The following is a 12,307-nucleotide window of genomic DNA, read 5'->3' as shown; positions in this document are numbered from 1 at the left end:
TGGACTACCTGCAAATGTGAAAATTCATAGTCGTGTCGTCCTGAATAGCCTGAAGATATGGCAGCAAGTTAGGAGAAACTTTAAACTGTTACACACCTCTGTTTACTCCCCCGTTTATCGAAATCATGCCTTCTTGCCTTCCCTTACAGATACTGCTTTTGATATATGGAGAGTAAAAGGTATAGTGACTTTGAAAGATTTATATATTGATAATCATTTTGCCTCATTCATTCAGTTAAAACACAGATTTTCTCTCCCCCATACACACTTTTTTAGATACTTGCAATTAAGAAATTATGTTTGTAAATGCTTTCCCAATTTTGAATCATTCCCTGAAGATAATAAGATTTTTAAAGTTTTGGTTGGTCCATCTGATACAAAGGGGATGATTTCAAAATTTGTGGCAATATTTTCAGATCAAATAAACTTTTCTACAGTCTCTGTCAAGAATGTATGGGAAGAGGAATTGGGAGTGCAAATTAACGATGATACGTGGGAGGACATTCTTCGCAGAATTCCATTATGTTCTGTTAATACAAGACATCAGTTATTCAGTTTAAAGTCACACACCGACTTCATTATTCCAAATCGAAACTACACAAAATCTTTCCTTCAATCTCCTCACTATGTGACCGCTGTAAGTCTGTTGAAGGCTCCCTGTCCCATCTTTTATGGACTTGTCCTAAGTTGTACGATTATTGGTCTGCGATATTTAACTGTTTCTCTGAAATGCATGGCTCTGTGTTCAAACCTGACCCGCTAATAGCAATGTTTGGTTATTCCTCATCCCTGCAAAGTCATAATGTCTCTGTGCAAAGTACTATAATGTATGGGATGGTAATTGCCAAGAGGCTGATCTTGAATTTGTGGAAGTCTGACACTGTGCCTCAATTCAGGACCTGGTTATCGGACCTTACTTCGGTCTTGCATTTGGAGAGGATCATACATCATGTACATCATGATGGACAACTTGAGTAGATTTGTTAACATTTGGCAGCCTTTCATGGACTATCTGGCACAATCTAATAATGCTAATAATAGTTAGTGGCTTTATAGTATATCACCACCTTTTTTTTTCCTCTCTCTCTCTCTCTCTCTCTCTAATCTGCAGATATTTTCAATGCTAGTAATGCAGTATAACTCATTTTACTGTAATGTATGCCCTGTTTTTTTTCCTTTTTTTTTTTTTTTTTTTTTGTTGGTTTTTGTTGTTTTGTTTTGTTTTCTCTTTATTTGATCATTGTTTATAAATTCATTATTTACGTGTTATGTTTCTATTTTGGTTATCTTTTTTATAAATTTGTGCAAAATTTAATAAAAATAATTGAGACAAAAAGACTTCTATAAATTGTCTTTAATTAAGCAGCACCGGGAGCGGGGGGCACGCGTCGCCCTCGTGGACTGAGTCCCGGGTCCGCTCCGTCCTGTGTCCTGCTCGGTCCGGGGTCCTATTCAGGACCGGGTCCGGTGCTGGGTGTGTGTGTCTCGGTGGGACCGTCCCCGCTGTGGGGAGGAGACCTGGCTACGGTGCCGCTGCTGTCTGGCTCTGTGACATAATTAAATGAAACAATAAAAATCTGATCCATATAACGTGAGTCCGCCTCATTATTTGTAATATCAGTAAAAATAATATAATGATGTAATATCAGAGGAAAGCAGTAGTAGGGTATGGTTTTGTTGACATCGTTCCTGTTATTACAACACGGGACACAGCACTGCACCATCGCACCTTTGGACACGGAAGTGACGTATTCAGCTTCGATGACGTAGCTACAAGCCATCCCCATTGGCTGCCATAGTGTATATTAACTTGACAGAGTGAACCCGGAAGTGGAGGTGTGTCAGATGCGTACACTTTACCGCGAAAACCATGGAGCTGGAGACGCTGCTGTCGGGCTAATTAAGTGTTTTTCCCTTGATCGCTAGTCCAGCGGTTGTCGGGGAACCCTGATTCCTGTTTTGTGAACCGACGGTAGTCTGGAGCCACCTTGGACTGGCCGGTCACAGTCCCTTTTGAGGGCAGTCAGCACCATAGCATGCTGGGACAGCGGATGGAGGAAGAGTTAGCTGCAGATTCGTCACTGGTCCGGTATTTTGAGCACTGTGAAGTTTTTGCAATAAAACCTGTTTAAAAAGAATTGGATTGTGATCGTAGTTTCCTGTAACTGTGAATTTTGGCTTGTCAGCAAGTTGGATGCTGTCTTTATGCATTTGGAGTTAGCATCTGCAATAGGAAAATAACCTTGGCAAGCATGTCACCTTCTACAATGGGACTTTATGCATAGTAAGCAGTATAAATAATAATAATTTACCATTGAAAAAGTGTTTATGTGAATGTTAACCCCCGCTTGTATTTCTTTGTTTTTGAGTCTGTTTGTTTTCATTGTCTCCTAAAGATAGAATTATGTCTAACAAAAGAGCCGCCCAAGCGGTTAAATTTAGTACGGAATTTCATCAAATTGTGAACTTTGGAGAAACACAAAAACATTTTTTTAAACCCCCACTTTGTTTCGTGTGTATTGCACTGCATTTCAGGATAAATAATTTTCTGCAAACTAGCCCCTTAAACATTGGACGTCGTATGGACGTCCAGATCATGTCCATATTGCGTCGGTCCGTCCAAGACCAATTATCGACCTATTTTGGACGTCCAAAATAGGTGCGGTATTTGGACGTCTTATTATTACCCAATTTCGACGTCTAGATGACGTTGAAAATCTGGACGTCGAAATTAGGACCCAATATCGACGTCTACATGCGATTGAACATTCGAAAGTCGGGGAAACTTTATGTTCCTTGATTAAAAGTGTTTACCATCTGAAAGAGATGAGATGACGTATTATGTATGAAACGGGTTTTGATGTATTTTATTTTTGTTTTATTTTGAAGGGCAACAGACAGGAAGTTCTGTGTCTGTGTTCACTTATTGACTGCCATAATGTATATTAGCTTGACTGAGTGAACCCGGAAGTGGAGGTGTGTCAGATGCGTACACTTTACTGCGAAAACCATGGAGCTGGAGACGCTGCTGTCGGGCTAATTAAGTGTTTTTCCCTTGATCGCTAGTCCAGCGGTTGTCGGGGAACCCTGATTCCTGTTTTGTGGACCGACGGTAGTCTGGAGCCACCTTGGACTGGCCGGTCACAGTCCCTTTTGAGGGCAGTCAGCACCATAGCATGCTGGGACAGCGGATGGAGGAAGAGTTAGCTGCAGATTCGTCACTGGTCCGGTATTTTGAGCACTGTGAAGTTTTTGCAATAAAATCTGTTTAAAAAGAATTGGATTGTGATCGTAGTTTCCTGTACCTGTGAATTTTGCTGTACCTTGGCTTGTCAGGAGGTTGGTGCCGTCTTTATGCATTTCAAGTTAGCATCTGCAGGTGATTGATTCAAATGAAGTAATAGGAAAATAACCTTTGACTGAGTAAATGGTTGAAGTTGTGTCGTAAACTCACTGTGGATTCAACATTGAAATATCATTCATTCATTCATTTTCTGCCGCTTTATCCCTTTCGGGGTCGCGGGTGGCTGGAGCCGATCCCAGCTGCTGTGGGCGAAGGCGGGGTACACCCTGGACAGTTCGCCAGTCTGTCGCAGGGCTGACATATAGACAAACAACCATTCACTCACACATTCATACCTAGGGGCAATTTAGGGTGATCAATTAACCTACCATGCATGTTTTTGGACCGTGGGAGGAAGCCGGAGTACCCCGAGGGAACCCACGCACACACGAGGAGAACATGCAAACTCCACACAGAAAGGCCCCGAGCCCCGGCCGGTATTTGAACCCAGGACCTTCTTGCTTCTTGCAAGAGCGCTAACCACCGCGCCACCGTGCGGCGTATATATCATATATATATATATAATACTCGTCAGTATTTTTAAAATCATGACTTATAAAAAATTTTCCTGAAATATGTCAGTTGAAAAACAACGTTATTTCAACATCCAGACAACGTTGATAATTTACCATTGGAAAAGTGTTTGTGTGAACGTTAACCCCGCCTTGTATTTATTTTTCTTTGAGTCTGTTTGTTTTCATTGTCTCGTAAAGATAGAATTATGTCTAACAAAAGAGCGGCCCAAGCGGTTAAATTTAGTACGTAATTTCATCAAATTGTGAACTTTGGAGAAACACATAAACATTTTTAAAACCACCACTTTATTTTAGGATAAGTAGTATTCCGCAAAATAGTGGTCATCCTCCCGTTTACAGATGGTTTACTCAATAAACTAACAGCTCAACAGGTAAGGCTGAGGATCGCCAAACAGTAAGTCGTGAGTTCGAATCTCGAGTGTCTCCCGTCTGTAATAAATTGCTGAAATAACTGAAAGAATATGCCACAAACTTGGAGATTTGGTTTTGGTCAACTTAAATTATATTTTCCCCTCTTTTTTTTGGCCCTTGTCTGAAGGTCCTGGTGACGTCGATACCCGACGTCGAAATTACGTAAAAAAAAAAGACGTCATCTGGCGTTACATTCTGCACCTTGTGGGGACGTTGCTGGGACGTCCAACAATGACCTTAAAAAGACGTTGATTCAACGTCTTTTTGCTCAGTGGGAGTGGTCACCCTCCCGTTTACAGGATATTCATTCAATAAACTAACCGCTCCACAGGTAAGGCTGAGGATCGCGGGACAGTAAGTCGTGAGTTCGAAGCTCGTGTGTCACCCGTTTGAAATGAAATGCTGAAATGAATGAGAGAATAAGATGGAAGCTGGGACTGAAAACTCAGTGGTTAGATTTTGGTCAACTTAATTTATGTTTTCCCCACTTTTTTTTTGGCCCTTGTCTCGAGGTCCTGGTGACGTCGATACCCGATGTCAAAATTACGTAAAAAAAAAAGACGTCATCTGGCGTTACATTCTGCACCTTGTGGGTGCCCTGCTGGGACGTCCAACAATGACCTTAAATAGACGTTGATTCAACGTCTTTTTGCGCAGTGGGTTAGAACAAATAAAAATGGCAGAATTGCTGTGAACAGTGTATAGGGATTGGTGGTTGAATAATAAGAAGTCAATATTTCCCAAGTTCAACTTGTATTTCCTGAAAGACATCAAATATAGTTAATTTATTATTCCGATTTTTACATGAGTGATACACTTAAATCCTGTGCTTTAGCTCATGGGGATTTGTGCAGTTTGTATTTTGCAGGGAACGTTAAATAGTTGAACAAAACAAATTGTCCACAGGCACTGACAAGCTGTGATTTAAAGATTAGTGCACCCTATCACACCCTCCAGATCAGGTGATCATAAAAAGAGAAACTGAAAGAAAAAATACTTCAGACACCTTGGGCACACCTTTTTTTCCCCACAGTGCTGGTTATATTGAAAATGCAAGCAGACAGCAACAGATTCACAGCATCAACTGCAGAGTCTTCATTCTTGTCCTCAGGTTTAACTTCAGAAAAGAACATTCAGGTTTGATGAATTCAGGATGTCAGTCAATCTGTCGGTAAGATTTTGTTTCATACATAGATCAACAAAGAGTGTACAGTTTTCTACTGGAGCATCAAAATAATTTGATTTATTAATTTTTTTATTAATCAGTGAAAATTGCATCATAACTGTTTGGCTCTTTATCAAGATCTGACTGTTTTGTGTTTCTATTGTTGTGGAATCATTCAAACTGAAACTAAAAATCTAATGCCAACTCTTTCTTGTGAAATTGTTTTTAATGCATATATTTGTCTTTTTTTTTTTTGCTTTTTAGGTAAAGTGTTGAGCATTAGTTTTTTTGTGAGGCATTTTAAATTCTGAGCATATTCTGTTTGCTAAAGCCACTCTATAGTGGAGTTCATATGATCACTTGATAGTTGGAGGAACTGGTTACTTATCTGAATATTTTACATAACTTCTGCAAAAGTGACTTTATCTTGGTCTGGAAAACAGAGACCTGGTCCTCAACCTCCTGTTGGTGCTCCTCCACCTCCATTGCCATCTCCAAGTAAGATAAATGTCTGATCTCAAATGAGGACATAATGAAAGTGTAATGACTCACACACACACACACACACACACACACACACACACACACACACACACACACACACACACACACACACACTTTTGTCTTTCTATCCTCGTGGGGACCTTCTATTGACTCTCATTCATATCTAACTCCTAACCCTAAACCACAACAAAACACAGCCTAACCCTAAAGAAATGTTTTTGCACTTTTACTTTTTTCAGTAACAACAACATGGTCAAGAAAACACTGTTTCCCCTCATCGGGACCCAAAAAATGCCCCCACAAGGCACATCGTGCCGGACTTTCCTATCCTTGTGAGGACATTTGGTCTCCACAAGGATGGAAAAACGTGTATACACACACACACACACACACACACACACACACACACACACACACACACACACACACACACACACACACACACATACTAATGTGACTGCTGATGAAATGACTGTAACACAATATGCTTTTGGCTTTTTCGCATTTCAGCTTTTTGGGACACATGTAGAGAGATCCAATTTGAGTAAGTATTCAGTGCATCGTGCCTCTCATGTTGTCTGTTGTGTAATACCTTATGGAAGATGTGGAACCCTTGCAGAATACATTTGTGGCCATAATTGTGTGCTTTAACCCGAATCAACCTTCTTTCTGACCAGTGATAAAGCTCAGCATGAGTTTGTTCAGAACTATCAGCCTAAAAAACAAGGCCAATATCTCAGAGTTCTGCTGATTGGACCACCAGGCTCTGGGAAATCCAGTTTCATCAACTCTGTTGACAGCACTCTGCGAGGCAGAATCGCAACTCGAGCGCTGACAGGACCGTTGTGGGATGGCATCGTAACCAAAAAGGTATGGGAATACTGTTCAGTACATTGAAAAAAAATTGTATTCATTCATTTTGTTGTTATCTTGTACTGTTCAACATTTGTGAAAAGATGGAGAACTTCCTCTCAGTTGTTTTGACACTTTCTGAGCTGGAGGAGAGCACTTCAACCAATTACGGAAAAAAAAAGAAAAAAAAAGAAAAGAAAAGCTCAACATAGAAAACGAACAAGGGAGAATCTAAGAAGCTGACTTTACCTGAGACAGATGTTAACATTGCCATGTCATTATGACTTTTTAACTTGCAGTACAAAAGTTATAAAATCCCCAAAGAAGGTCCTGGAACCTTTTATCCCTTCATCTTCAGTGACACCATGGGCATTGAGAAGGGCATCAGGGGAGGGGTAAATATCGAAGACATCAAACTGATTTTGAAAGGAAACGTCAAAGAAGGATACAAGGTAAGATAACTGCATCAATGAATTTCCCTCAGACTTTATTAATTAAAAACAGCACAGTTCTGCAATAAATGGATGAAATTCTGACCAAAAAATGTCATAATAATTATCATAACAACCTGAAGAACTGCAGGAGTAAATGGGATGTAACATTTTTTTGTTGTTTTTTGTTGTTTATCCAGTTCAACCCTGACTGTTCCCTGTCTGAGAGTAACCCCTTCTACAACAGTAAACCAACTATGAATGATAAAGTTAGTGTTCTTGTTTGTCTTGTTGCTGTCTACACACCAACAATGTTGAATGACACAATAGTTCAGAAGATACGGGACGTCAGAGAAGCAGCCATCGAGTTAGGTAAGAGTTGATGTATATATTTTTGAAATACCTGTACGCCTCATCCCAAATCAGGTACTTCAAACTTATTTGTGAATTTCACTCTTTCTGAAGACTTTCAGACTTAGGCTGCTTTCGTACCAGGAAAGTCCAGTACTCTACCCTCCTGTGTAGGTGCTGCAGTAATTTTAATGACGACTGATTAGTTGCGGTGTCCAGACCGGAGCCGAAATGAATCCACTATGAGCCCGGCATGACTCTAGGATTTTCTCAGGAAGGGGGAGAGCAAATGTGGAGGCGGGCAGTATCCAGCCCGTGAGCCGTAGTTTGGGGACCACTACTTTAAGGGAAGATTCACCATGTGCTACCAGATGTCATTATGGACAGTTTGATAAAGCAGATTGGATATAAATGAAAAAAGAAGTTTGAAGCCATGGAGTCAGACGCAAATAAACACACTGACAGTAATCTTCTTTTGTTGTCAGTCATTTTGATGGACAAGGTCATCACTTTTCCCTCTTAATAAAACTCAGTCTAAAATGACAGTTCTATTTCATCCTTCCTGACCACCAGAAGGTGGTGCTGAAAGCATTTGATGTTCCCCTTCTCGCATGTGCAGTTCAAGTATGCATACTAACAACGTCACTTGTGACCCCTGGATGACCCTAGAAAGGTATTAATGTTATCCCAGGTTTAGCTCCTCTTTTTCTTCTCATGTGCAGTTCGCATACAGTTTGAAGATAACAGGATGAGCCTATGCAGCATCATAAAGCTCCGTCTGCTGGAAGCCTTGCCACCGTGTTGGTTGGAGCCTTCCAAAGGCTGCAACAGTAGCTACCCTGTTTTCTCCTTCACCTACGGCGGATTGCCGCCGCTGTGGCGTCTTCTTCGAATGAGAGATTACATTCGTAACCTCCTGGCAGACAGTAAGGTTGATGAATCTATTATTATTCTTGTTGAGTGACAGAGGGCAGTGGCCTTGCTCCCCCCAGGCTTGTTCACATGACGAATGCGGCTGTTAGTGACATGGTCGGTGTTAAATATACCATGTGGAGGAGCCCTCGCCCAGCTTCAAAAATAGAAGTAACAATTCTGGACTGGTTGATAATATGGCCAGTGTTTCCGCTGTTTGTGAAGCTGCATTTGGGCTTTTGCCAACCACCGACCCTACTGTGACCCTGAGCTGCATGGCCAGCGTTTGCTTGCTGCTGCTAGTGATGGTTGCTGCCGGTTTTTTTGGGGTTTTTTTCCAGTGTATGCTGTGTATTTGCCCCCTTCCCTCAGCTTATCACACGACCGTTGTTCTGACCTGTGTTACGTCCTTCCCCCGGCTGTTTGGCACTGACCCTGTTTACTGAGTGACATTGTTGGCATCAGTTTTGGGCTGTGGACGGTGAATGCAGCATTCGTGCCCCCCGCTCCTAGCGCATGGCATCTCTACCAGGAGGGCAGGAGGGCAAGGGGGCCACTGGGCGGCCCCTCTATCTCCTGGACATAGCTTCAGCCAAGCTTTAATGATACTGACCATTCAGGTAACCCCGAACTGTGGGTCCTTCCAGTGCCCCTCTGGGGCCCCTAGGAGCTGGAGGGGCAGAGACTGACATCTCTGAGCCTGAAGTTATTGCTTTCCTGAAGGGAATGGTTGAATAGATTCTGCTTGGATGCCAAGTGGCACCATCGCCAGAAGCTCACAGTGCCGCAGCAGTGCCTCCTGGCCTGACAAGAGACTGTCACCATGGATGCCAGTCCCTCTAGGTGGGGCACCATCTGACGACACAGGGCAGTTTGGGGATAGTGGTCTGTGCTGTGACTGGCAGATCACATCTGCATGCTGGAGCTGCAAGCAGTAAACATGGCCCTCAAACACTTCTTGGCCATATCCGAGAGGAAGGTACACACTCGTACGGCCAGACTACACTTTTGCCGTCTTCCGCATCAACCAGCAGTTCTGCACCAGGTCCGTCAAGTTGTTGCAGGCCTCCCAGCATAGTCACAGGTGGGCTGTGATCTGTCGGACCAGGTTGCTGGTCCTGTATTTGCAGGGGCCTGAACTTGCAAGTAGACTTCCTCCATCCATCCATTTTCTACCGCCTATCCGGGGTCGGGTCGTGGGGGCAGCAGTCTCAGTAGGCATGCCCAGACTTCCCTGTCCCCAGACACGTCCTCCAGCTCTTCTGAGAGGATCCCAAGGCGTTCCCATGCCAGCCGCGAGACATAGTCTCTCCAGGATGTCCTGGGTCTTCCCCGGGGTCTCCTTCTGGTAGGACAGGTGTCCAGGAGGCATCTTAAACAGATGCCTGAGCCACCTCAGCTGGCTCCTCTCGATGTGGAGGAGTAGCGGCTCTACTCCGAGCTCCTCCTTGGTGACTGAGCTCCTGTCTCTAAGGGAGCACCTGGCCACCCTATGAACGAAACTCATTTCTGCCTCTTGTATCCAGGATCTTGTCCTTTCGGTCATGACCCAAAGCTCATGACCATAGGTGAGGGTGGGAACGTAGAATGACCGGTAAATCGTGAGCTTTGCCTTTCGGCTCAGCTCCCTCTCCACCACAACAGACTGATACAATGACTGTATCACTGCAGCCGCTGCACTGATCCACCTGTCAGTCTCACCTCCATCCGTCCCTCACTTGTGAACAAGACCCCAAGATACTTAAACTCCTCCACTTGGGCCAGGGTCTCTCCACCAACCTGGAGAGGACAGACCACCTTCTTCCAGTCGAGAACCATAGCCTCAGATTTGGAGGTGCTGATCCTCATCCCTGTCGCTTCACACTCGGCTGTGAACCGCCCCAGTGCATGCTGTAGGTCTAGGTTCGATGAAGCCAACAGGACAACATCATCTGCAAAAAAGCAGAGACGAAATCCTGTGGCTACCAAACCGGACCCCCTTTGGCCCCTGGCTGCGCCAAGAAATTCTGTCCATAAAAATGATGAACAGAACTGGTAACAAAGGGCAGCCCTGCCGGAGTCCAACATGCACCTTGAACAGGTTTGACTTCCTGCCGGCAATGCGGACCAGACTCCTACTCCGGTCATACAGAGACTGGACGACTCTTAAAAAGGGGCTCCGGACTCCATATTCCTGGAGCACCCCCCACAAGACACCATGAGGGACGCGGTCGAATGCCTTCTCCAAATCCACAAAACACATGTGGACTGGTTGGGCAAACTCCCACGAACTCTTGAGCACCATATGGAGGGTATAGAGTGTATGCAGTGTTCCACGACCAGGACGAAAACCGCATTGTTCCTCCTGAATCCGAGGTTTGACTATCGGTCAAATTCTTCTCTCCAGTACCCTGGCATAGACTTTCCCGGGGAGGCTAAGGAGTCTGATCCCGCTATAGTTTGAGTACACCCTCCGGTCCCCCTTTTTAAACAAGGGGACCACCACGCCAGTCTGCCAATTCCAGAGGCACCGTCCCCGACCGCCACGCAATGTTGCAGAGACGTGTCAACCAAGACAGTCCCTGCACATCCAGAGATTAGGCTGAATCCCATTTCACCCCTTAGCCCTCCCCCTTGGCCCTTCCCCTCATTTTGCGCGTTCACGTGTAGGGGTAGGAGTGTCCAAATTGTCATTATGACGTAGGGGTCGGGCCAAGAAGGAGGGCCAGTCACCCCTCTAAAAGGAGATTCTCGAGAGGCACACTTCAAACAGAGGGGTATGATTAAGTGGCGGCCGATAGCAAGGGGTGCTTGTTCCGTCAGCCTAGAACATGACTGGTGGGCGGGGTTAATTCACTTCCGCATTGGCGGGATCAATCGCGGGAGCGATCGTTTCTGGAATGCGCGGGTGGGAAACGAGCGCTCCCGCGATTGATCCCGCCAATGCGGAAGTGAACTAACCCTGCCCACAAGTCACGGTCCAGGCGAACAAAACAAGCGCCCCTCGCCACCGGCCACTACTGGATGACAGATTTCTCAGAAAGCCTTCAAAGATCGGCAAGATGGTGGCGTCCGCAACGAAAGAGGTTAATAAATGTCAGTATTTTGTCAACTAATAAAGTTTTAAAATGTAAGAAAAACATTCTTCTTCGGCAAACAATTATCCTACCCCTTAGCACTCAGTTTCATAGGGGCAGGGCTAAGGGGTAGGGCCAAGGGGGAGGGCTGGAAAGAGAAATGGGATTGGGCTTTAAAGGTTGTATAGAAGATCTTTATTACTAACAAAAATGAATTAAAGCTAAAAACTGGCGTTATTAAGCTGTAGCAGCCTTGTTTTTATCGTGATCAAAAAAACAAACAAACAATCAACTCTGGACGTTGTAAAACCAACATTACTTTAGCCAATCAATAACGAGGCAGCCTCGTTATTTATTTGTTTTCTAACATGTCAATCAACCTCTTTACATTTGTAGCGCAGCTGTGGGGCTCCTACGCCCTTTTCGTACCCCCCTCCCTCACGCGCTCTACCACTCATGCTAGGCTCTGCTGCCGCTATCAACACCTTTTCACCTGTAGACTTAAGACAATTTTTCTTAAAGGTGCTGTAGGCAGGATTCGGCATCTCTGCCATCTTGCTTAAGGTTACCTAAGCAAGATGGTGATTTGACCCATCTAAGATGGCGATTTGAAACCCAGCACAGCCAATCCTGTCCTGTTTTCTCTGACATCACACCCTTACGCAAGTTAAGCCCCTCCTACAAGAACGTCGCTCTTGTGGGACGCCCCTCGACCAATCATGGTTAAAGTCTCATGGGCTCTTCTG

At 44.3% G+C, this 12,307-nt stretch overlaps 2 protein-coding genes across 7 annotated transcripts in view; both read left to right on the top strand.

The window, feature by feature from the left end:
• LOC115403871 (interferon-induced protein 44-like) overlaps nucleotides 1-12,307 on the top strand; it is a 391,401-nt gene that overhangs the window by 55,604 nt on the left and 323,490 nt on the right. The gene's annotated exons all lie outside the window — the stretch shown is intronic.
• The window catches only part of LOC115403851 (uncharacterized), a 244,366-nt gene that overhangs the window by 69,150 nt on the left and 162,909 nt on the right, over nucleotides 1-12,307 (top strand). Inside the window, exons 1-6 of one of the 4 annotated variants that reach the window (XM_030112856.1) lie at nucleotides 5,363-5,461; nucleotides 5,899-5,953; nucleotides 6,470-6,503; nucleotides 6,637-6,829; nucleotides 7,111-7,263; nucleotides 7,443-7,614. The exons of 2 other annotated variants lie outside the window; for them this stretch is intronic. In XM_030112856.1, the coding sequence (XP_029968716.1) occupies nucleotides 5,444-5,461; nucleotides 5,899-5,953; nucleotides 6,470-6,503; nucleotides 6,637-6,829; nucleotides 7,111-7,263; nucleotides 7,443-7,614 (625 nt within the window). In that variant the 5' untranslated portion in view covers nucleotides 5,363-5,443. Of the gene's footprint in view, nucleotides 1-5,362; nucleotides 5,462-5,898; nucleotides 5,954-6,469; nucleotides 6,504-6,636; nucleotides 6,830-7,110; nucleotides 7,264-7,442; nucleotides 7,615-12,307 lie in introns of those variants that run through there. One more of the 4 variants, XM_030112859.1, reaches the window with a different exon arrangement.

Source organism: Salarias fasciatus, chromosome 17, assembly GCF_902148845.1.
Source record: "Salarias fasciatus chromosome 17, fSalaFa1.1, whole genome shotgun sequence".
In the NCBI taxonomy this organism is placed as follows: domain Eukaryota; kingdom Metazoa; phylum Chordata; class Actinopteri; order Blenniiformes; family Blenniidae; genus Salarias; species Salarias fasciatus.
This window is presented reverse-complemented; position numbering and strand designations above follow the sequence as displayed.